General features: G+C 36.6%; 1 protein-coding gene across 12 annotated transcripts in view; it reads right to left on the reverse strand.

The window, feature by feature from the left end:
* LOC108247925 (calcium-activated potassium channel subunit alpha-1) overlaps positions 1-25,299 on the reverse strand; it is a 76,539-nt gene that overhangs the window by 18,408 nt on the left and 32,832 nt on the right. For 4 of the 12 annotated variants that reach the window (XM_017436353.3, XM_017436383.3, XM_017436405.3 and 1 more), the window contains exons 4-21: positions 22,269-22,362; positions 22,065-22,176; positions 16,979-17,054; positions 16,184-16,259; positions 15,472-15,642; positions 13,606-13,697; positions 9,548-9,658; positions 9,335-9,440; positions 9,157-9,239; positions 8,237-8,306; positions 7,756-7,911; positions 7,495-7,604; positions 7,018-7,086; positions 6,488-6,574; positions 5,717-5,793; positions 5,227-5,235; positions 4,019-4,192; positions 1,504-1,536 (exon numbers count right to left, since the gene is read on the reverse strand). In XM_017436353.3, coding sequence (XP_017291842.1) covers positions 1,504-1,536; positions 4,019-4,192; positions 5,227-5,235; positions 5,717-5,793; positions 6,488-6,574; positions 7,018-7,086; positions 7,495-7,604; positions 7,756-7,911; positions 8,237-8,306; positions 9,157-9,239; positions 9,335-9,440; positions 9,548-9,658; positions 13,606-13,697; positions 15,472-15,642; positions 16,184-16,259; positions 16,979-17,054; positions 22,065-22,176; positions 22,269-22,362 — 1,706 coding nt within the window. Of the gene's footprint in view, positions 1-1,503; positions 1,537-4,018; positions 4,193-5,226; positions 5,236-5,716; positions 5,794-6,487; positions 6,575-7,017; positions 7,087-7,494; positions 7,605-7,755; positions 7,912-8,236; positions 8,307-9,156; positions 9,240-9,334; positions 9,441-9,547; positions 9,659-13,427; positions 13,520-13,605; positions 13,698-15,471; positions 15,643-16,183; positions 16,260-16,978; positions 17,055-18,062; positions 22,018-22,064; positions 22,177-22,268; positions 22,363-25,299 lie in introns of those variants that run through there. The other 8 variants (XM_017436369.3, XM_017436412.3, XM_017436418.3 and 5 more) reach the window with 5 other exon arrangements.

Raw genomic sequence — 25,299 nt, forward strand, 5'->3', positions numbered from 1 at the left:
GGGGGGGGGAACTGGCCCTTACACTGCCTCTGACTGAGTGTGGCATTATTGGAGTGACTGGGATAGTATCTGTATTTCACCGGCAGGCTTCGCCCGCGCTTCAGTCGGCTGGTCTCTTCTGCCAACCCTGGTAGCTGGCTGACCTGGGCCAGGTCTCTGGACCCCCGAGGCCAAGTCTCAGAGCGGAGGGCTTGGTGGGAGGCAGTAGGCTTCGCTTGCGATTGTTTACCAAAGGAACGGACACATCAGCGACTCTGCGGGGCCCCGTACAGACCTGGTTGCCTGGGTTCTGGCTCAGTTTAGCTGATTTATGATAAGGTGATGACCGGATTAGAGGGCTGTGTACATCTAAATAAAGAGGAGTCAAAATCAGCAGCTATGCAAAGCAAAACACTCACCTAAATTAGAAAACCTCAGATTTTCAATCAAAAGAAAAAAATGCTAGTTTTGTAATTTGAGTGAACTAACACTTTAATTCCTCCAATGAAACAATGTTGTGACTTGATTTAAGCTGACTTCAATAGGACCTGCAGTGCATGTGTTAATAAAACATCTTAATAATTAAAGGACAATCACTGGTTTAGATGGATAACTCTTTCTGGCACAAGAATGCTAATAGCTGAATAATTTAAAAATATATCTCATTTTTATTTAACGCCACTTAACCACTTCATATTGCCACAGACGTAATGTTCTATTTGACATTTACTTTGATATTTAATATAAACATTAATTAATAAACATCCTTTCAGGTGTTTCAGCAACTGCTATGTCCCAAGAAAAAGACTGAATCACCAGCCAAAAGCTGCAGTTCATTTCTGAAAGAAGAGAAATGAATTCAGTAACTGCCAGTGTTATAAAGGAGGCAAGAACTAGTGAAAATAAAAACAAATAAAGAAGGGAAGCTTATTTAGTTGAGGGAGGGGGGAGGGGGGGACCTGTCCTCGAGCTTAAACTGGAGAAGAGAGATGATTATTTTAACAGTCAGCTGTCTAGCAGATTATCCTCCCTGTTTCAGACCTCCAGTATATATCTGCCTCCTGTCAAACATGAACAACACTTCTTCAGGACAACACAATGTGGCACATTTGCTGCACAGACCCTGTTAAAGTTGACAACACAGACGATGGTTAGACAACTGAAAGTATAAGATCAATTCTTTGTTTTGTTTTTTTTTTAACTTAAAATAGCTAGGCTAATTAGCAGAAATCAACTGCCATTGTATTTGTATTTTTTTCCCATATATTTACTTTAAATGTGTTCCATGACTGAATGCATCAGCAGTAGATGAAGCAGTAGCTCCATCTACTGCTGAGCTGTAAACGACACCCAACATAAAACATTTCCCTAATGCTGTGCATGTAACAGTGTACAGTAATGAATGATGACAGAGCAGACAGTGAGATACAGCAGGTTAGAGACAGATCAGGTGGTGACAGCTAAGAATGCACATGGGGAAGTGTTAGAGACAAAAGACTACAGAGAGAAGAAATCTGAACTTACTTGATTTGATATATCCATTATAGCTGTTTTTAGCTGAAAAACGACAAAAGGGATGAGAGGTTACATGGAAAAACAGATCATAATGAAAGCAAATTAAAAATAACAGTAAACCTGAAGGCTGAGGAATTTCTCTTTTAAAGGCCCTGAAAAAATAGAGACATGCCCTGAGGTCAATATGGACTAAGCAAGGAGAAATAAAACAAAAAAAGTATTTAATTTTCATAAGTGTGTTCAATAAACAGTGAATTATTGTTAAAGTCAAATTTGAAATGCTACAGCAAGCAAATTGAGAGAATAAAGTGCTTAAGCTGAGTTTATTTGGAAGATTAAAGGGCCTTTCCCTCCATCAAGATTATTTTCATAAACAATCTGCGTGGCAATAATTATATTAAAAATTTGGATTTTTTTTTTAATGTTTAAAATAATATGAAAAACTCCTCCTAATCTGATTCCTTAACTTAAAATGTAGGCTCAAACATTTACAGTGTGCTATAACAAAGCAAAGCAGCGATTAGTACAGAGCCAAAAGAAATTATTCAGTTGTGAAAATGGTACCATCCATCCATCCAGCCATTCATCCATCCGTCCATTATCTACTGCTTGTTCTGGAGTCGGGTCGCAGCAGCTTGAGCAGGGAAACCCAGACATCTCTTACCAGAACCAGTTTACTTAACTGCTCAGCTGAACATTTCTCCTCTGATACATTTCAGTAAAAGGCTTGTTTTTACTACTCTACAAAAGTCAAAAATAAAATTAAAAAAGGCTGATTACAATGACAAGATGGTTAAGATTAAATTTGTAGATGGGCTGTACAAAAAAAAAAAAAAGCATGATTTGTATAACAACGATGTTTTTGAATCTGTGTATATTTCTAAACCTGCTTCTCATTCCTTAGATTTGCCCAGAAGAACCTGCATGGAACTTTCTGTGACTCACTTCTAGGGTTCATGAATCCCACACTTGCTCATTAGTGACTTATTTCAACCCCTTGCTCACAATAAAGGTCATGCATTGAGCTTCAGGCAGGACGGTGACAGCAATGTTCAAACAGGGACCTTGCTGGTCCTGGCATCTGTCGCCTGCAATCGGAGGGCGCGAACGGAGTCACAGGACTAACAGGCTAGCATCTGTCCCACAACCGGAGTAAAGCAGAGGGGCGGGGGCACTTGGCTGCCTGGTGGTTAGGAACTGTCAGGCTGAGTTTCATGACAACCGGTAGCACTCCAAAAATGAAAATACAAACATAATTTTTGTGTCAGGCCGTATAAGGCCTCGCTTTGTGCGTCTCCCACACCGTGTCGACAGCGACGCTGGAGCTACGCTCGAGCTTTGGTAGCCGGGCAAATCTAACAGCACACAACCCTGGGAGACACGTTGAGGGGTAGAAACGCCCAGAGATCCTCAGTTATGCACAGTATAGTCTTTGATCCAGAAACATTTACTAAAAGCGCATGACAGTCTAAAATGTTTTCCAGCAAAATGTATCAGCGCTGTGCAACCTCAGACACATTCTGCATGCCTGCTGCCACGCATCAGAACAAAACCCTCGGGCTTTAAAGAGAGCTCACACTTGAATTAAGAATTCTTGCAGTTCATTTCAAATTCATTTCTATTCAGCCATGTGTCACAGTCTTGTATTCTTCCTAAAAATCCAACTTTTTGCACCGTCACAATCATGTTATGATACATTTCACTGAATGTTACGAAGCTAAAAGGTGGAACTACTTCCTCTAACTCCAGCAAATGGAGCCCTGGTTTGTCTGTGAATGTGTTGCTGATTTTACCCTCAGAGCCTGTTCAAGCTTTTCATCTTAATTTAATAAAGCCACTACATTAACCTCAATATGCACTGAAATCCCAAATGCCCCAGGCGTTCTCAAAAGCGTTTTCTAAATTCTCAGTGTCATCTACTTATAAAAATATTTCAAACCCTATACTGACAACTTATTTCTACAGAGTAGTGAAGTGACATATTTGGATAAAATTTATGTTATTTTCATTTATTTTGCAGAAAACAGGAAGTTGCTCTCTTCAGTGACTTCCCTTGAGTATTTTTACACTCCTAACAAAACCAATAAATTAAAAAAATTGGAGTAAATGCATATACCTTCTCAAACAGTGGCTTTATGTTTGCTGCAGTACTGAACAGCTATGAACTGCTTTGGCTCTAAGTTCTTATAAATATGTTGGTGATGTCACTGCAGAAAAATTTGCTTTTCACTTGTGAACTTATCTGTTGAACTCATTCAAACCACAGGTCAATTCAGATTGAAATTCTTTGAAGGAAAACTGCAAAACAGTCAACCAGCATGCTTCACAACAGGCAGAAATCACCTCCAAAAGTGGTGACACAGAGGGAAGAAAAGCACCAACTGACTGAGCAAAGTCAGAAGGCCAAAGCAACATCTATATCCATGACAGTGACGACACAGCAGCTAGAGCCAGACAGAGCAGAGGCTGAAAAGACACTGCACAGCGCAAACACCAAAGAGCACATGTCATGTCGACAACTTACAGGCACGTAAAGTGGCTGAGCAATCATTAACAGAGACAGCAGAGAGTGGGATGTCCCGTCGAGGGGAGTCCGAGTTACAATGCACATTAACCGGCATGCAAGAGCAGCCCCGCTTTGAGCGGCCGCAATCAAAACAACATGCCAGTTGCATTTTCTTGTAGGCGGGCTTCTTGGCTACAGTCATGGGTTCAGACAAGAGGAGAGGAAGAGCGGGTTAATGTGGAGGGTCGTTCTGGAGGAGAAGTGGACAAAGGTAGACAAAAGGGTACAAAGGACGGCTTCTGCTGGGAGGATCAAGATACACTTTGTTGTGACAGCAAGCAAATGTTAAATAAAATTAAAAAAAGTTGACTTTTCCTGCTTTATTCACATCCAGTCAATTTGTGTTGGAAAAGTCAGATCCTGAATTTAGTCACCAGCAGAAGAATATCTTGTGATTTCCTGGCTTCACCCCGTCCCCTCATCTAACGTGAGCCCTACAAGCTTGTGCTCATTATGTGATGAGATACTACAAATGTGCACAACTGCTACTACTTTATAGGTTAAATACTTTCACTACAGACAAGCTAGCAAAACTTTTGCTAACAAAAAGTTAAAGCAAATTTGAGCCAGTCTGAAAACAAAACAAATGCAATCTGTAAAAGCATTCAGAACAGGCAAAAAAAAAAAAATGTTCCAACAGCTGAATAAAAACGAAAACTTAAGATGTATTGTACAAACACTGTTTGTTCAAAAGGTTTTCTATATGAGATATGCTTGGAGAAACGCCAGTCATCTAATTTTATTTATTATTGCTACAGTTAAGGTAAGAAATATTCTTTATTTCTCATCCCTGTGGCTCACTAGCTGTTGCTCTTGTTGCTTGGATGTTTGCAATCGGCCTGCGAGGACACCTGGTGGTAAGTTGGAGGATTACAGATCGAGCCAACAATCATTTTAAAAAGGAAAGCACTAATACATAGGCTTTTTCTCAAATAAAAACATATAATAATGTTAACCACTCTTAAAAAGTATTTGTTTTGTGTATTTTATAAATTGGTAACATTGTTCAAATCGTTCATCTAAAAGAACAACAAAGACGTGGAATCCAGGCAGCAACCACCACTGGACATGCAACATTTAAAAGTGCATTCAAACAGGTCGCTTTGATCAGGGGTGCAGGTAGCAGGGTTTAATTTATCCAACGCAAACAAATCCTCATTACTCACAATATATCACTATAAAGTGATTTTGTTTTTAAAATTCCCAAGCAGCAAGAAAAGAATACATAGAATATGAAGGTCATGTTACATCAAGACAATCTGAAGCAAACCAAATAAAAAAAACAAGGGCAAACAAAGTTGTTTTTTTTATATACATCTAATAACATCCTTCAACCAACTATCTGTGGTGTCAAGTCTCCTAATGCCATTTTATCAAAGCTGTGCAATGATAAACAGCACAAGAGAAAAAAGCTACAAAACTGAAAGAAAAAAATGTGTGAGACAAATGGTGGTTATAAAGGAACTTGGAGAAAGTGTTATAGTCTAATCAGGTACAAGTTACAATAAAATTTAGTTTAATAAAATGAATAATTATTGCAGCAACTAAGTGATTTGAACAGGTAGAGTTTAGAAATCTAAACACCATCACACCACTGCTAACTTCACTTTAGCATCTGCAAGAATATTAACGTGCATTTCATGTGAATTCACTTACATTTCTTGCATCCACATTTCTTTATTCTTTTGGGATCGGTTATGTCATCGTGACAGGCCTTGCAGTAAAACAGCGCTCTGCAAAAGAAGATTTCCAATTTAAATCGAGGAGACCTCATTAAAGTTGGATTCTGATTCAGAACTTTCATTAAAAATGAAAAACAATGTTTAAGAACTGGCAGGAAGTGCAGCCTTTGTATGCAAACAGAAAGGTTTTAAAAATAATAATAATTGTGCAGTTAAAAGCGCTTAAAGATGGGCTCAGAAACCATTTTGAAAACCATTGCCAGTTTGTCAAACACAAACAAGATTCAGAGCTCATTTAAGATGACATGAGATAAGGTGAGAAATAATTGTGCAGTCTGATAAAATAAAGTTTTTTAATGAATGTCACATCTTGAGTAAAAGAGTAGAAACTGTCAGATTTGTTTTCAAAACAGAGTTAAAATTAAGATTTACTGCCCATCATGTTCATGGCATCAGTATTTTTACTCCCATATTTGGGGTTTAATGTGAGTCAGTGGTGATCATTTGCACATGAAAACATACAGTGTGTGTGTGTGTTGCAAAAGGTGTCTACGTTTTTTTGTGTGTGTGTGAACATCTGTTTATAAAGAGAATAAATGGTTTTGTAAATCCATACCTTTTGTTTTAATTTTTATTTCACATATCCCAACTTCAATTTGAAAAAAAATGTTTGTTTTATCGTTCAGTTGGGATCATGTGAGCAAATCGTTTAGACGCTAAAAGAGTCACAAGCCTTCTTTATTACCTCTTCACTTCTTTGGCATCACTTGCGATGAAGAAGCCCAGTGTCCCCTCCTGCATTTTCACATGATTTCCAGGGTTGATCAGGGTGCTGGGAGAATTATATTATAGTTATATTAGTAGTTATATTACTGAATTTGTGTGACTTTGCACTAATTACTGGCAGAGATATGTTGCTGTCAAAGTCGCTCCAAACTGGTTTGGCAGGATAGCCTTTGTTTATTGAATTAAGAAGTAGAAAACAGAGAAGTGACACTTCAAAGGGTAAAAATGAGTATGAAAACAAAGCTTGTTCTGTCTCCAAAGAAACCTTCTGCTCTCTTTTTCATTATCTTGTCAGAGTATGTTGTGATGTATTTTACTGAACCATTTCTGATGTCAGTTGTCTCACATTTTCTAAAGCATTTGTTTGCAATCAGACAATCGGATTTGAAGTTGTGTCATCACTGAGAGCAAACACTGACAGCAAGCATACATCCGTATTAAATTATGATTTGAAATCTCTGACAATCTACTGTGAGCTCATCCACCTACCTGCTTTCCCTCTGATCAGACTTGTACTCTATAGCTATCAAGAGCAATTTCAGCTTCACGTAACAGAGTCTGCAAAACAGAATAACAATTATATCAGACTAAATATCTTACAATTGACCTATAATCATCTTACATGAGTCTTTTCACTATTTTGAGAAATGAATTATAGTGTATATTTCAAAAGTATTTTTTTAATCCCAAAACAGGAAAGGGGAAGAATTTTATTGATTCGAAAACACATTGAGCCACAGTAGTTTCCCCTCAAGTCGCAACGAGCATTTACTGCATTATTTAATATGCATTTGAAGTGGCTATTTTGTCATAATAACAAAAATAAATAGCACTTTTTATTCAAAAGGTAAATTAAAACTAAACAAAATATTCAGAATTTATTTTACAAAAATACATCAAATCAAATAATGTGGGAAAAATATATTGTATGCAGAAAATAAAAAAAATAATCATCACTATGCTTACTCGCAAATTACTGGGAAGGATAAACCCACAAAGGCACTTGAAAGGTACTCTGTGTACATCTCATTGGCTACTCCTTCAAGGTAGTACTTCTGCCACGTGTCCTCTTCAATCTACAGCAGAAAAATATTTTATGATTACAAACAAAAACATATAGGTTTGTCCCCCAAAACTCTCCAAATGCTGACGGGATGATCACCGTCTCTTTCCAAATACTGTTTCATGACCAAATTTAGGAACAGGTGGGTTATCTATCATCGTTACCTTGATGAAAGACCTCATGGAAAAAAGGTTGGCCAGCATGGTGGAGAGGCCCTGAGCCAGGCAGCTTTGGGCGATGAAACCAAGCTTCAGCTCCGCAAGGCAAATGGCATCATCTCCCTCCTTCCAGTTCCAGCTTGGGATGTTCAAAAGGTGGGCCTGAAAAAGAAAAATGTTATAAAAAATATAAACATCCCTTTCATTTAAACAATAAATCTAGTACAAGATTGTCTAACTCAGGGGTGTCCAATCCTGGTCCTGGAGGGCTGCTTTCCTGTGTGTTTTAGATGTTTCTCTGCTTTGACACACCTGATTTGAATGACAGTGATTAACAGGCCTCTGCAGAACTTGAAGACCTGCTGAAGAGCAGGGAAACATCTAAAACATGCAGGATAGTGTCCCTCCAGGACCAGGATTGGACACCACTGGTCTAACTACACAGAACATCCAACTACATGATGAGTCCAGTAAACTGAATACTGACCTTATTGTGGTACTGCAACATCTGGGTGATTATTCTGATCTTCGGATGGTAGTTCTTGATAGATATTACCCTGATAAAAAGACAAAAAGAACAATGTCAGAACATCTGAACTGTTAGTGCCTGCTGTATCCTCACAACATATTGATATAGTCTCTTTCAGTTCTTGATCATTTTGAACTAAGAACTAGCTAACACAGCTAAGAGGGGTGAGTGATGTGCACGCTCAGTCAGTCCCTTCCTGTTTGCAGTGGGCACAGGGGCTCTCTAAGGTGCGTCTGAGGCCCAATCCAGCTTTTGTGCCTAATATGATGGATGTTTTGTACAGATGTTCCTCAGTGGGACTTCTGGCTTTCCACCCACACCTCACACGTTTGTGAGCTTTTACAGGCTAGACGTAGCTCAGCTATCTCTAGTAAATTAGTTTGTCTTCTAAAAGATGAAAAAAGACTGACTTCATCTGAATCCTGTTGAAGACGCATCAGTGTTAAAATGGTGGACCATTTACAGAATGAGAGACAAGATTAAAAAATAAAAAATAAAAATTGAGAGCTTTAGCCCTTTAAAGTGTGATCCTTCTGTCAGGCTAATTTTTAGTTTTACATTCTTTCATCATCTAGACAAATGTACATTTAAAAAGTGAACATTTAAAGCTTTAATGCAATTAAACTAAAATGTTTATGTTGTGTTTGTATGCATATCAGCAAAATGTTATCATTTTAACTGTTGAGGGCATAGGAGGTGAGGAAAGCTTTACCATTCTGAACCTTTGAGAAACTTTCACAACTATTGCAATAACTGCAATTTCTACAGTAAAAGTTGACAAAACCCACACATCTTCAACTAAATGTAATTTCTCACAATAACAGCAGCAAAAACAACAAAGAAAAAGGAAAAATTGAAACCCGTTTTATTTTACAGACCTCATAATGTTGGATGCGTCCTCAGCATCGGGGTCGGGGCAGTATTTGTTCGCTAAGATCAGGCAGGCATCAGCTGATTCAATCTAGAAACAAAAAAAGTTATCCAATCATAACCCAACGTTAAAATACAAATTAAAGTTTCTCTCAGAGCCAGAGCTGGAGGAGGATTATGCGTTACCTTGACTCTGGCCAGGTCGTGTGGGTTTAGGACAGATCCCTGGTAAAACTCTACTTGGGTGAAATGGCGCTTGAACAAGGCTTCCAGCTCAAGATTAGGGGAAATACTAAGAGGGGGGAAAATTCAAGACGACATTTCAAATATTCTGAATTTTCTCCTCAGATGTGCTTTGATTCTCAGGGACACAGGTCAAGAACTAAATCTGGCACTTACTTATGGAGAAAAACAATTTCTACATTGACATCATCCCTGTCCTTGTGTAGGAAGTCTTTTAGGAAGTTTGACACACTCTCGAGTGTTATATGACCACAGACCACGATGTGCCTGGAAAAGGAGGCGCAGAACAGTAATAAAACTAAAATGCTCAGGGGGGGGGAGAAAAAATAAAAAGGTTAAAACACAAACATAGAAAAACAATATGTTGTTTCCTAAAATCAAAAAGTTGAGTTGAGTTTAAGGGGGTGTCGTGGGCATTCACAGGACTGATTTGGAAGAAATAAGAGCTCCAATAAAAGAGGGGATGTTTGGTGTTCTCATCATGATGAGAAGGTCAGAGAGCATCGTGGATTTCAGGATCAGATTAAAGAGGATCACTTTACTCAGATGGAGATTATAAAATCAGTGCAGTTTGGTTTGATTCCTGCATTTTACAGTCCCTTTATATAAAAATAGTTTGATTTTAACTCTTTCTTTAATAAATATATAAAAAAAACTAATGCAAGCTCTTAGTTTAGATGTTAAATGTTTCGTGATAAGCGCTGCTGTGTGCAAAAACATACACGTTAAGACTTTTAGTTGCCAGAAATTGTAATCACTTTCACTAGTAAACACACTTGTTTGGATCATTTGTATGTGAAAAACAAAAGCAAAAAAAAAAAATTTGAATAAAAAACAAGCGGTGATATTAGTAACCTAGAAGGCAGCAGAGAAACTAAAAATAAAACCAACTCATCTGCTTGGACACATTAAAAGTTAACATTCACTATTATTTCTATGTTTGGGAAATTTAGGCTGTTCATGTGACAAAAAACTGTTTTTGATAATAAATTTGGTTTAATTTGTCAGTCAGCTCCCACTGATTTTATCCTGTATTTATTAGACGAATAATGATTTATATTGATGGTATTATATTTACCTTCATACAAAAAGTAGTAAGATAGTAATGCAACAGTTTCACATAAATACAGCATTCTGTTAACAACACCGAAGAAAAACAAAATACCAGAAATAAGAAATGTATGATAGCAGAAGCCACATTTTGTTCAAGTATCGAGGCACTCAGTGAATCTAACTGTCTTTAGTAATGTCAGCACGACAGCACATAAGGTGCACAGTTTATGGTAAAGGAATAGTTTGACATTTTAGGGAAAAATACTTTCTTGTTTTCTTGCAGGATGTTGGACAAGAAGATATAAACTACTTTATGGTCAATGCAGCTCAGCAGAAGAAACTGGTCCGTTTGGCTCTGAACCAAAATGAAAAATATATCTTACTGATACTTAGATCTATAAAAGGTCTCTGTTCACACACATGTATGAACATATATCTGTGGAGATGTCTTTAAGAACAGGGGGACTTTGAGGAAGCATAGAACACAAAATAAGTTGTGGTTCGTCTAAATTGTCATTAGGTTTAGTAAGGCAGCGATAACAGTGACAGGCACATGTCACTGTCATGCCTTCCTCTTTCTTTACACAAACAAACCTTTGAAAAGCAGCTGTTAACGTTTGAACAATACATCCAAATGTAGGACATAAGTTTGAAACGAATGACGAGGGTTTTGCACTCCTACACCTAAAGGGCATGACCAAGTATTTTATCTGAAAAAATCTGTTATTGTGGTTAAAATCATGCAGCAAAAAGTAGAATTAATTCCTTTATTGTTGATCTTTTGGATTCCTTCGAGAAGCTGAACATCCCACAGATGGATTAGATTAATTTTATTTAACTAGAAATAACTTTAGTAATAAGTACAAAAGTTCCTCTATTTGATTATATTAGTAAAACCAGAATCAGTGGACTGAATGTCTGATATATTCTGACTTCCCACACATTTCATGCAGCATTCAGTTTATCACAAACATGACAAATTAATTCTCTCATCCAACTTTCAGCAAGAAAGCAAAAAAGGGTTTTTCCTACAACGTCCAGGAATTTAAGATTTGTTTTCAGTTCTTAGGGTGTAGGTCAGACTGAAGATTAAGGCCAAGACTGTTCAAAACGCAAAAGCGTGGCGTGAAAACAAGCAGAGCGGTGCGAGTTTTTCCAAGCTGACAAAAACAGAACATTAAAACGAAGCGTGAAGCAAGCGACAGCACAAATGTAGGAGTCAGGGCTTTTTGTTGTTGTTGTTGTTTTTAGATCTGTGAAAGCAAAGAAACTTGAGTACATACATGTAATTTAATGGCTCTGTCTTTAAACTAAATTGTGATAAAATTATTTTTCCTAGCATGAATACATTAAAATCATTTTTGCTCTTCAGTTATTATAGAGATGTAATGTTAGTGTCTTTATGGATCATTTAGAAGTTTGAAACTAGGAGCGTCAATTTGTTCTACATTCAATAAAAATCAGTGATTAAAGCCTGTTATTAGATTCCGGTAATCAGAATTTTATTACATATTTGCTTTTTTATGTGATATACAAACAAATTTGGCTGGATGTGAGGGAGAAGTGTGTGAAATTAAAATAAATATATAAATAAATTGAGAATGAATGATTTGCAAAAACAACTGGTACAAATGTGCAATGACAACATCTTAAAACACCACAAAACATGTTGAATTTTCTCAAAATACAGATAAACTGTGATTAGTTTAATTTATTCAATTAATTAATTTCCCCTATTGTTTTAACACTTAACTAATGGAGAATATTGCGCACAGATGTGTGTGTGTTTAATAAACTCTACTAGTCATTTGCATAAAGGGTGCTAAAAAATTTAATTAAAACATTTTTATTATGTTTACAGAACAGCTTTTCTTCTACATTAACCAGTTAATCTTAATAGAGGCTTTTCATGGTTTTCCTAAAAAGCATTCTATCACTAATGGAGAATATTTCGATGCTTGTTGCAATTTCCCTCCCACCATTATGAGTTTGTAACGTTACACAATAATTAGACCGTTGTGTTTGACTAAGAGACCCTTGAGGCTGAACACAATGTAATGAATTTATTTGCACACCTAATGGACAGAAACCTTCTATTCATTCAGAGTCTGCTGAACTCAGCAGGACTGCATTATTCTGTAAGATGTTTGTGAGTATTAAATCCAAATTTCAGTCACTATTTTAACAAGTTCTGCCAAATGAAAACAGAAATATTAGCGATTAAAACAATGTAATCTTTGATTTGTCGCTGCTGATGGTGAACATAAGCAACACTTTTATTGCGCTGATAAATGACTGACAATACAGAGTGTTTTTTGTCATTACAGCTACTTTTCAGTATTGTTTTATAACTATATTTAGTGAATAATCACAGTTTATAACAATGAGAAAATCCTACATGTGCCACATTTAAGCATGAAAACAAAACATCTAAAAAATGTGTGATTACACTAAAATAATATCTTTCTTATCAAGGCCTTTTGTCTATACTTGAGTTCCAAAAACTATTTTCTTAAAAATATAAGTGAAGATAATTGATATGATTGTAAATCAATTCAAAATTTTAATACTAATAGCTAGAGAAAAAAAAACCTCTGTTCTGACATCTTGCATTTTTTCCCTTTTACAATGGTTTTGTTGAGATATTGTAAGAAAATAAAACTTTTAGAACTCAACCATAAATAAAACTCCCTTGATAAGATGGCGGCTTTTTACAGCGTAAAAGCAGACATTTTATGATCAACACCAATGGCAGCTTGTACAAATAAAGCTGTAGCGCAACAATCAACACAATCATCATGGCCAAGTTCTTCAGTCACAGTGTGACTTTTGAGCTAATTGAGATCCCTACATCTCAAATCAAAGTTTCATGAGGTTTGTTTAAGCGCAAGTCTGAGTGTCCCCTCTTTATGAGAGGTCCACTCAAGTCACACAAAACCACACCATTACAAGGTTGTTTTTGTTCCTTATTAGTTTGACTTACTTTCTGCCTCTGGTCGAGTTATAACTCCCTCCATATTTCTTCCGATTAAGGATGAGAGCAGCAATTTCTGGCACGTAGCGAGCAAACATGGCCTACATGCATGAAACAGAAAAAGAAAAAAGGCATGCAGAGAAAGCTCTACTGCGGCGGAGGCAGTAGAGCCTCCTTGAATACTTACTTTCTCCCATTAACCGCACTATAGGAACCACCATATTTCTTGCGGTTTCCTATTAACTCTATGATTTCAGGGACGTAGCTTGCAAACATGGCCTAAGGAGAAGATAGAAGACAGAAGAGGAAACTAAAAAAAAGACAAGCAAAGAGGAGCAGCTCCTGTGTTTTTTTGTTTTTGTGAGGTCGAAAGAGAAATGCTACCATTTGGAATATTAGTCATATTTATTAAAAGGAAATTAAAACAATTTAAAATGTGTTTTTTTAAATGAAAATTACCAAAAGGAAATTGTGAATGTAAGCTGTAGTTATGGCACAGTTACATTCCAATCAATTCAACACTATGAGAATGGAAAAAGGAAATTAAAAGGCCAATATTTACAGATATTGGAAGAATAAAGGAGAAAAATGACAGCTGATGAACAGAAGCCGATCTGTGGTAGAAAAATAAAAATTATATTCAAATAAAGCCTTATAAGCCATGTTTTGTCCAACAAACACCTGTGTCGGGTGGATTTGAACAGCACAGGTAAACAAATGGCAAACATTAAGACTTTCCACTGCTGCGCGTTCAACTCAAATTCCCTGAAGTTTATCTTAATGCTATTTAACAAAAACTAAACGCGGCCAGAAGAGCTGTGATTTCACATAGCTTTTCATACAACTTAGAGGTTAACATACCTTTATGTGAACAAAACCCAAAGAAAAATAACTCTTTAAAGGAAAAGACTGCTCTTTAAACTTGTCTAGAAATCTTTGAGCCTTTAAGTTTATTTTATCCTACCACAGAAGCATTTTGTGTTCTAATATTTCATTTAACTTTAACATTTAAAACACTTGGAATAAGACACTCAATGCCTTCAGATCAGATTAAAATATATATTATATTTAAACACAATTTTCTCTGTTCATTCCTGAAATAAATTGAAAACTTAGATAACGGCACACTTTTTTAAAGAAAGTTTTTTCTGATTATAAAAAATATTTTGCTGCGTTTAGACTTTAAATGAGCGGTTTTCTTCAAAAATTTCATTTTAGCACACAGTGACAAAAAACTTTATGTAGATCTGATGGGGGTTTTTTTGTTTTACTGTAACAAAATTAATTATTAAAGCAAATCAGTGAGGCTGCCTAAAGTAATATCATTCCATTTTGTCCAAAATCTGACTAATACATTATGATTTGGTAACTGTATCCTCTATATTAGCTTTCTTGTTCAGATAAATGTCAAAGCTATTCAGAAATACGATAGCTAGCTGCTTTATCCACATCAATTACTGCTATTTTGCCCCTGAAGGGTGCTCAGTTACCAGAGCTGGCATTAAACAGATAAGTAGCTTGCTTCTGCAGGGATGTAACCTTAAAATATGTGTAAATAGTCCCTGCCAACTGCTTAGCGCTGTTTATTTAACTGCTCTGTAAATTTTATTGGTACAGTGCGATTTAAATCTCTCAACTGAGAAGATTTGTGCAGAGTGAGACAGTAATGTTGCTGCATTTGTAGAGCTGAGCTTCATTAAATCATTCCCATGTCACCATGTTTGTTGAAAGAGGAGAGGGGAAGGTAGGAGGGTGGAGCAACTTAAAACTAATACTTTTACAGTTAACAAAATAAGCAAAAAAACTTTCTGAGATTCTACGTGACATAAATGAATCAGTATGTAACAAGGTAAAATGTCAGTATTACACTATGCAATACTGGGGACAGCTCGTACAGTACATGACATGCTACATACTGCGGTGAAGTGGTGAACTACATCAGTGGAAAAACCAGTAGAACGGGACCCTGAGTTTGGTCCGAGCGTCTGATAACAACTAGTGGAGTGTGATGGAGTATTTTCAGTCAGGAATAAGTAATGAGAGAGATTTTTACCAAACCACCAAGGATAAAGAAGACCATAAACAAGCGACCAAGGGTGGTTTTTGCATAAACATCTCCGTAGCCGACAGTGGACATGGTAACCATTAGCAGATAGACACATTCCCAGTAGGAAAGCGCTTGGGAATTTCGGAAGTTTTCCCAAGGATCCCCTGAGTTTTCCACCTGAAAGAAAGATTGACAACCAATTCATTTATTTATTAGAGATACAGGACGTGCATACAGGACTTCTATCAAACTTCTTTTGGAATCCTTGTCCATGGCTAGCCTTTTCTACTTCCCTGTACTGTGCATGAAAATAATAATACAGGACACAAACAACTGAAGTTGATTTGCTCACTGCTGAATATTGTGGATTATATTTCAAATTGAGCAAACAAAGAATTACTGCAGAGAAACGTAAAAGAATAAAGTTCATTTTAGGTGAATGAACATTTCTGTGGTGCTTTTAAACTACTGAGTTGAATACAATGGTGTATATACATTTTATTTTATTTACCCTAACTGATAAAAATTGTGTGCTTAAAACTGATAGTGTGGTAAAGTTCAACAGCAAATCAAACTGCAGCTTCCAAAGCACACAACAAAGGCTGAACATGATGGCCTTTATGAAGCTGGAGTGGGCTGGTTTTTAATAATATACAACAATATGTAACCGTTTCTTACATGAATACCACCTTTTCCTTGATAGATGCCACCAACTTACCAAATGGATGAACCCGGCTGCTGTTAGCCATGTGCTTATGAAGATTGAACACAAGTTGACCAGCTTAATCGAGTTGCTGTTTTGAAACAAAAATCACTTTGTCAGTCAGAAAGATGTACAGTATGTATAAATAATCAAAAAGTATCCCAAACTCCCAAAATATTTCAGATTTGGACAACAGAATTAAACATTCTTTTTCATAATTGTACAGTATATATAATTATATTTATATATAATTATATATTTTTACCTTTAACAAAAAAAAGTTTAAAAAAAAGTAAAATTTCTGCTAATGTTGCCTAAATATTATGTACTTTTATTTCTAAAAGTGTAATGTTCTTTAAAGCTGCATTATAATTTATGTCTTATTACAGTATAAAGACCTTTCATTCCCTGTGTTCACTTCTTTGTGTGTGACTTTCATCTCAGTCAATGACTAAGAAGATTATTCTGAAGGATTTGGTTCTGCTATAAGCTGCTGCTGACATCTGTTTCAAAAGCCTTAATTCTCAGCAGCAAAGGCAAAGAGAGAAATCCATTTCATTCAAGACCGGATGGCAGAGTGCGGCGTGTCAAGCGTGGACATCGATGTGTTTCTGGCTGCATAAACTTTAAAACTGGTGTTATCTAATCAAATTAAAGTTAAAATTGTGGGTTATTTTTTTTGTTTTTGTCCCTCACACTCAAGACTAGCCAGAAAACATTCTTTTAAACACAAAGTTTACTCATAAAGCATTACAAACTATTTAATCAGGAAAATAAAAGAAAATAAAAAGAAAGCATCCGAACACTTACCTTGTCTTTAGTATATTCAAAAACTGTAAAATTTCTGAGAACTGTATCAACCTTAAGGCCCTTAAAAACCTCAAACCTGTCAGAAAAGAAATAAAGAAAAACTGTCAGAACTTATTACACCAGTGACATTAAATAGTGGCTTGACAACAGCATTGTACCTTTCATGCCTTCATCCATTTTTACCAGCTTCAAAGGGTTCATAATAAAAAGTAACTCCTGACTGATCAAGCAGCACTAAGCACTTACTGTATAAAAAGAAACACTTCGGAGTGATAAAAAGTACAAAAAGAAGCTCTGCATCCCAGTTGTGTCCTCACCAGCCCAGAGCACATAGTTTTTTTATCCCCGACTCTCACATCGCGCCTACATCTACTTAATGAAAAACTCCAAACGTGGAAGAGATGAAAACCTGGATTAATGACAGGTGGACGCTCCGGAGCCAAACTGAGTGAGTAAACAGATGTGACGTCAAATCCCAAATTTAGGGGCATTTATAGAAGGTGGAAAAAAGGAGGCTGGTGTCTAATGCCAACAAAATCAACAGCTTCTGCATCACATTCAAAAAATGTTAAATATGCTAAACATTTTTACAATGTTCAAAAATCTTATCTTGTTAATATCTGAGTGAACTGCAGTTAACCTGATTTTAAAAAAAAATAACCAACTCACTTTAAATAAAGCGATTAAAACAAATTCAGTTTAACACAAACTGTAAACACTGCAGATTTAAAAGCTGCATGAAGAAATATAATCAAGTAAAACCCATCTGGATTAATTGGGTTGATGAATTTCATCACTGGATCAAATTTTGTGTAAAAGCCAAAGCACACAAATCAAAAAAATGTTACAGCTAGTCATTCAGCTTAATGAAATGTAAACAAACAATCTTTATAAAAACAAGTGAGCTGCGCTATGCCAGATTTCATTTTTAAGTTGGTGTGCTTTGCCAGATGGGGAGCCACAACACCCCCTGCCAGATCCTGAACCTGCTCCAGCTGACACACGGAGTCCTAATAATTCTGGCCACGCCAACCTAAAGCTTTACAGAGAGCTTCCCCTCGTTTCCACGTCCTGCAGGTCTTACCCCAGTAGGAGATTAGGTGGAAGCATCCACCGAGGCTGAAGCAGAAGCTGTCCTGGTCCTCTTTATCGCCGACCTGCCCGTGGCCCATCCTGACCCTGTAGCCCTTCTGAAAGAGCTCGCCGGTTGATTTCTTGCGTCTTGTTGTATTAGAAACCGTGTAAGAATGTGTGTCTCCATCAGGGCCCCTGTACACTAAAATCTTTGTTGGAATCATATTTAGAAAGAAACTACACGAACGATGTTCCGAGTCCAAAATCTGTCTTTCTTCTTCAATGTTCTGCTTCTAAAAATTCTTCTTCAAAAACCGACAAAAACCCTCCCAAGAAGAGCCAGGTGCTTTCATATTTGCAGCCAAAGGGCGGACATCAAACGCAACTCGTTTTTTTTCGGAGATGCAACTGATACTTCTCGGACCTTCACAGCATCCTCGTGGCAATTCAGTGCATTCTGCGAGCTTAAAGCAAACCCTTTTCCCATCAGGATATTAGAGTTTAAGCTCCTTTAGGATTCATCCAGAGAACGGAAGAGGCCAGATCTGGAGCGTGCTCATCAGCTGGCTTTACAATGTAACCCTACATCTCATACAAACAAAAGCAATTTCATTCTCTAATCTTGGAAAAAAAACAAAAAAAAAACAGTGTGCATCTTTGTCGCACAGCACGAGACGAGCCAGCAGAGCTGCATGTTGGGGAACTGGGAAGTTCCAGCAATGATTATATTTCATGGATTTAGTGGTTCAACAATAATCCCGAAATTAATCGCAGCTGATGTATTAATTCTTATTGCAGTTGACGCTAAAACAAAATGCACAACATGAGAGATTTTGACCAAAACGTTGAAAATACAGCTGCTGATAAACATATATATCAGCTCAAAGGAACAAAATCTGGAACATGTCACTTCTGTCACCAGCTAAACTGCACATATTTTACCCGTTTAAATCATGTCAATGCCTGCTTCAACCAAAAGGATCTGAATATTTTAAAAAGTATTTCTGAATTCAATCAATAAGAAAAGTTAGATACAAGATATTTTATCTGGTGTAATTTATTTAACTTTAGTAGCCTAGTTGACTAAACCCCTTAAAACCTCAAACTTTAAAATTCACACAGTATGAGCTCTTTAACACCCCCATGTTTTATTATTAACAATGACATTTGACTGAAAGTTCATTTGGTCATAAATTGGTTGCTGTTGGCATGTCATCTGACACAGTTTCTAGCATTTTCTACATGTTTGCAAAGTATTTAATGAAATTTCTGTACACAATATCTTTAATTGTGTATTTACTGTTAAACCTAAGATATAATCCCATTTCCCTCTGTGCTACATGTCAAACTATTTACAGTTTGCACGAAACAACTCAAAGTACTAAAAGCTCCATTATATTGATTTGATTTGTTTCCCAGGCTTAGGTCTGATGGTAAATGTAATATTACCATTTTGTTTACAATAAATATTTGGAATTTATGTTATTTTCTCTCTGGGGACAGTTTAATTCTTAAAGACCTTTTCTGTTTTAACTATCTTTGGAAGAAAAAGCTGCAATATTTCACAGTTGCCAAGTTATAATATCTTTTCAAGAGAAGTTATTTTTCACTCTCAGATCAACCTGTGGCTCATGTCTCACACATACCGACGTCAGAATTTCAGAATTTACAGAAAACATTTAAACATTTAAACATGTCAATTAGCTGATGCTGGTCTTTCTGAAATCTCAGAAGGGATATTGCATTCAGTGTGTGGGTCATGTTTTTATCCACAGCATGCACAAATGAGCATGTTGATGAAAAATAATTTTCTGAAATATTGGGAGCGTATTTGTGTCAAAATGTTCAGACAGCAGGACGGACAGATTGGCAGTTTGGCTGAGGACCCACTGAAATATGGACCCAGATCTCACTGAGCTGCCGGTGACCTCGTCACATTTTTGACCTCACTTTAACCAAAAACAAATTCAGGCGCTAATCCTCCATGATCAACTGAATCCTTCTTTCACTAAGCAATTTTTGTTTCCACTAACCAAAAAATTAAAAATAACATAAAGATACAAAAACAGTCAGTTCAATTTTATACTTAATGTTGAGTTTGAATACCATGGAGTCCTTCAGGGCTGAAGAGACAACAAAAAGAACACCACCTACACAAACAGCAACAACATCATAACAGGGTGATATTGAGTCCAACAGAAATGCCACGCTGCTCACAGTTTATCCAGGAAAGCAGCCAGGATGATCACTACAAGCACAACTAAATAAAACCTCACAATAAGCAGAACCAAAGGTTGAAGAGGCAGATTATTATAGGAAGATTATCAAACTAGAGCTTAAAGAATCGAATGATTAGGTCTCCGTCTGTGGAAATTGTGTCTTACAATAAAAAAGAGAAGTTTTTGTTTTTTAATATCACTGAACTGATTTGGGGGTATTTCTGGAGCTTTTATCTGATGGACTGATTCACTGCTTTTTAACTAAAATTAATCTGTTAATCATCACATCTGTATGCATGCATGTATGTTTTATTAGTTTTTTTTATATTAAAACATATTGTAGTTTAAAACCCAATTACTACAACTTCTCTAAACCAGTGAGGTCTGGGTTTTTACAGCAAAAACATTCATCCAGCCATCCAGCATAGCTATTTCATGCAAAGGTTATGCAATAATAAGAACTATTCCTCTGTGTCAGCACACTTTCTATTCACACAGCTGTAAGAAAAGCCATGGTGCATGAATAATACATTTCAGCAATACGTCTTTACACAAGCAAAGTAAAATCCAACATGCATGCAAATATATTTACTGAATGTACAACTAAAAAAAATGAAAAAAAAAAAAATGCATATGAAAATGCCAGAAGAAAACATCAAGTAAAATGAACAACAAACCCAAGCAAAGTCAAAATGCAGTGATTGACTGAAAAATACTCAAACGCTGCTTAAAAATCAAAAACAATTTGTATGAAGTGATTAATATTTGTCTATTGCATCTTTTTATTCTTTGAATATTCATCAATTTTGGCAAAAGAAGGTTCAAGAAATCTGTACATTTTAATTACAACCATACTCCCACATGCCCACTAGATGGCAACAGCAACCAACACCTCCTTCCACTTTTTTGTTGTTTTTACACCTCCAGTCAGAATCCATCAGCACAAGGAAAACACACAGGAACATTTCAAACTGACTTCAAACCTGGAGGTTTTGAAAATCGCTTAAAGACTGGACTGGTGGCTTCACGAGAACAAAAAGCACTGACAAAAACCCGAAAACCAGCAAAAGAAAAATGTTATCCCTTGTAATCCTCGAGTTCCTCACAGCCCTCTATGTGTGATGAGCTTCACACATTTAACAGATTGACTTCTATTCTGGGGCTCAGCCCCCCAACAAAGCCTATTACCTTTACTCTGTCCCCTTTCTCTCTCTCTCTCTCTTTTGTATCCATTCATGTACTTTTCAATCCCAGCGGGATTTCATTCAAGTGTTATACCAAGTGTTGGTGAAAAGCTCTGCTGGAAAAGAGAAGGGTATCTGAAAGACAGCTGCAGAATAAAGCCTGATTCAAACACATGGGAAAAGACAGGGAGCCCACTGAAATCCACGTAAAATTCTACCTCGACTGTTTGCACACCCCTCTGCCTTATATAAATTATATATCGGTACAAAGCAAACCAGCATGAACTTGATGAATAAAGGAAATACAGCTTGTCAGCCACCAAGTCATTAAACTTGTGAGTTACTGTGCTGTTAAGATGCCACACAGATGACAGAAATAACTCAAATGTTGTTACCTGCAAAGCATGCGACAGCCAAACAAAAATATTTTCCTGACATAGCTATTCATTTTATGTGCCAACTGCCTTGATCGTAATATACCAACAGATGTGAAGAGCTTATCTGGCAAACTCAGCTGTTGGTCCCAGTAATTCCACTAGGTGGTATCTGAGTGTGTTTGCAAATAAACCCTCAATCATCGGGCTGAGGGGGAGAAAAATGCTTCCTCACCGAGCCAGCTCCTGTTCAGGTACACCGACACGAACACCGGAGGAACTGTGAAGAAGTCCACCACCGAGTTCACCTCCAGCCAGAACCACAGCTTGTCATTAGCAGCAATGAACTGTGGGGAGGGCAAAAGATGGGAGGCGTTATTTTTAAAGACAGAAAAGCAAAACAAGAACCAATGATTTTTTTTCTCTATGATGTACTCACACGCAGGCCAAAATAAAGCAAGAAGAACACGTTGAATGCCATGTCAGTCTGCAGAGTATAGTCTTTGTAGAAGTACTGACAGGACTCAATAGGCCTGTTAGACACAAGAAACAAAGTGTGTTTTATGTCCAAGGACAAATTCTGACAGTCAAGTAGGTAAAGATATGGTAATATGTGTGGAAATATATCAAATAGACTTAAAAAGATGCATTCTTCTGTTCCCGAAAATGCATTTTCAACATTTTCCAATAACAAAAAGAGAAACGTATTTTCAAAAAAAAGTGCAATAATTGGTATTTCCCAATGTTTTTTTTTGTTTTTCCTCTGTTGAGAAGGGGCATGCACTCATTGTAACACAAGCAAGAACTGATATACCTAATTAACCCTTAAATAACTGCAAAACTCTCCGAGGAATGTGTGGTATTCCGGGTGCAATGATTCCTCGTGAAAATGGCGGCGCTTTTCCTCTCAGTCTTGCATTTCTCATCTCATAGACATTACATGTAAGTATCGAGTCGAACAGGATGGAAATGCAGGCCCAAAGCAGTAGTTTAAGGGTTAAACGCATGCAGGATTCATGTTGTCTTTTATGAGATCAGGCAGCCATAGCAAGTGCTAGCAATGTAATGCAGTCTCACCCTCAAAAAGCTTGTATCTGGCACAAAAAATTCAAATAAAGAGACATAATTAACCAAGTAATATGAAAATGTATTCGGTTAGTAACTGTGAACTAATATTCATACCCTAAAAGTTAGAAATCTTCTCTCAGTTACATCGAAGACAAGACAGTGGAGAACAGTTAAGTCAATGTACAGCTCTGATGTAGATGATTCTTAGTCTTTTGAATGAAAAGCTGAATAAAACAATAGAAATGTTATTAAACGTGTGATAGTTAGTCCTGTTAAAATTATGGTGATAAAACAAAGCCTACAAAATCAAAATGAATCAAACGTCTTGTACAGCAAGTTTTCTTCAAGGAATTTAACGATATTTGTGCCATTTTCCGTATACAGAAAATAGAACAAGCTGTAGATAAAGTCAGAAACACAATTAAAAATAAAGAATTAATTCTGGTCCTAAATCTGTGTAATGTGGTGCATTCCTGATTACTAAATCCACCTCAGCCTTTTACAGTTATTTAAATAAATGACTAAGGAGGAGGAAATAAAAGTCTTCAGCAAGCGTCTTAAATTTATTTTAACCAGTTAAAGCAATAGTTCAGATCTTTTAAAGGGGAATTTTGTAAAAAGGGCATGAACTGGTAATATGTTGTAGAGAGCTCTTTGAATGGCCTCAGTTTCAAGAAAATAGAGATTAGTTTAGTACAAGTGAAGCGAATAAGAAAGATAACGTCAACCTCAAGGATTTCTTAGTGCGTCGTGCAAAGACTTCTTTATAAACCTTTTCAAAAACAACAATTTCACAATATACAAGTATTCCAGCACAAATATTATGACATTCCTGCCTGAAGTGCTACAGTAAACTGCTGTTGCTGCAATTTGCATTTGTAAATAATCATAGAATTCCATGCATATTTTATTTTTATTTAATCTTTATTTATACAGGTTGTCCCATTCAGATCCAAGATCTCATTTACAAGATAGACCCGTTTTGTATATAATCATGTAATGTGAAACAGACAGAATTCACATAAATGCTATGAGATTTGAGATTAGAGTTATTTCAAGATGGTAACAATCCACTTTTTTGGTCTCACCACTGTTCAAATGAGCCATTATCCAAATAAACCATGTCTCCAAACTGAGCTTGTTCACAGAATCATCTGTAATGAATATTAATCGTTCATAACTTTTCCACGGAACTACTACCTGCATTCAGCTTTTCTAATGCACACCAGCAGTCACAATCTAATCTGTGCTATTTAATACTCCGTGGATTAGAGCAAATTGTTAATGTTATGTAAAAAAAAATCAAAAGATCCATATAAAAATAAACTCGTACTGATGAAATGCTGTCCCTGCAGAGTTCATAATGTGGGATTATACCTGAGGGATTATATTTCTGAATTGATCTAATACACAGCAGGGACTTTCGGTTGATGAACAGATCTGTGATGTGATGAAGACTTCGCCATCTTCACGCATCCTTTCATACAGAGTGGAAATCAGGTGGTTCTCCTCTGCAGATGCTGTATTACTTCAGCTCGTTTGCTTTATTTACACATTTAGATTATTCTCCGTTCATAGTTTAATTCCCATCATGTCAAACACAACGAGGCATTCTAATGTTTCAGGCCACGCATTATTGAATTACTGTGTTTTCTGGATGAAAGTATACACAAAATACTTTTTTGATTAGAAAAGGCAAGGCTTAAAGCTTTTTCTGCAACCATCTCGGCCTGTTTTATATTTAAGTTTCTGCTACTCATCTGAGCACTGCTTCCGTTCACTGACCCGAAGAGAAGAAAACATTTAAAGACTGAGCTTTTAAACACTATTTTAAATTTGCTCATCAAGCCAGATGATTAGTAGCAAATGCCCTTTTTTTTTTAAAAAAAAAGATCTTTTTTGAAAAAGAAACTATTCAGTGTTGTGACTGTAGCTTACTGTGTATTAGGCTGCTTTTTTATCACTTCGGTAACATGTTTTTAAGCATTTGATTCCATTATTACAATAACCTACCTATTATAAATTTAATTAAACTGCTGTATTCAGCAGTGTTAACCTAAATGTCTGATGTTTTTGAAAAATGTCAATAACTGTAACTAAAAAGACAGACAAAGAACGACAGACAAAGAAAGAAACAAAATATCTTTATGCCACTTCTAAGAACAATCCTATTATGCTGAATTGTTTCTGCCCTTCTTTAGAGCAATGACACTTCAGCTCCGTAAATCACAGTCACTGCAGGATGATGGACCAAACAGCGGAAGCAAACCTGCAGAGCTCCATAACCGAGTTTCGGGTCAGGTTTGGAACAATGCATCAGAAACCTTTCCTGATCACAGCAGGACGAGGTCACTTTGTGCCTCTCCTACCTTCAGAACACACAGGACAGAGCAGCTCGTATG

Source organism: Kryptolebias marmoratus, linkage group LG17 (genome assembly GCF_001649575.2).
Source record: "Kryptolebias marmoratus isolate JLee-2015 linkage group LG17, ASM164957v2, whole genome shotgun sequence".
Classification (NCBI taxonomy): domain Eukaryota; kingdom Metazoa; phylum Chordata; class Actinopteri; order Cyprinodontiformes; family Rivulidae; genus Kryptolebias; species Kryptolebias marmoratus.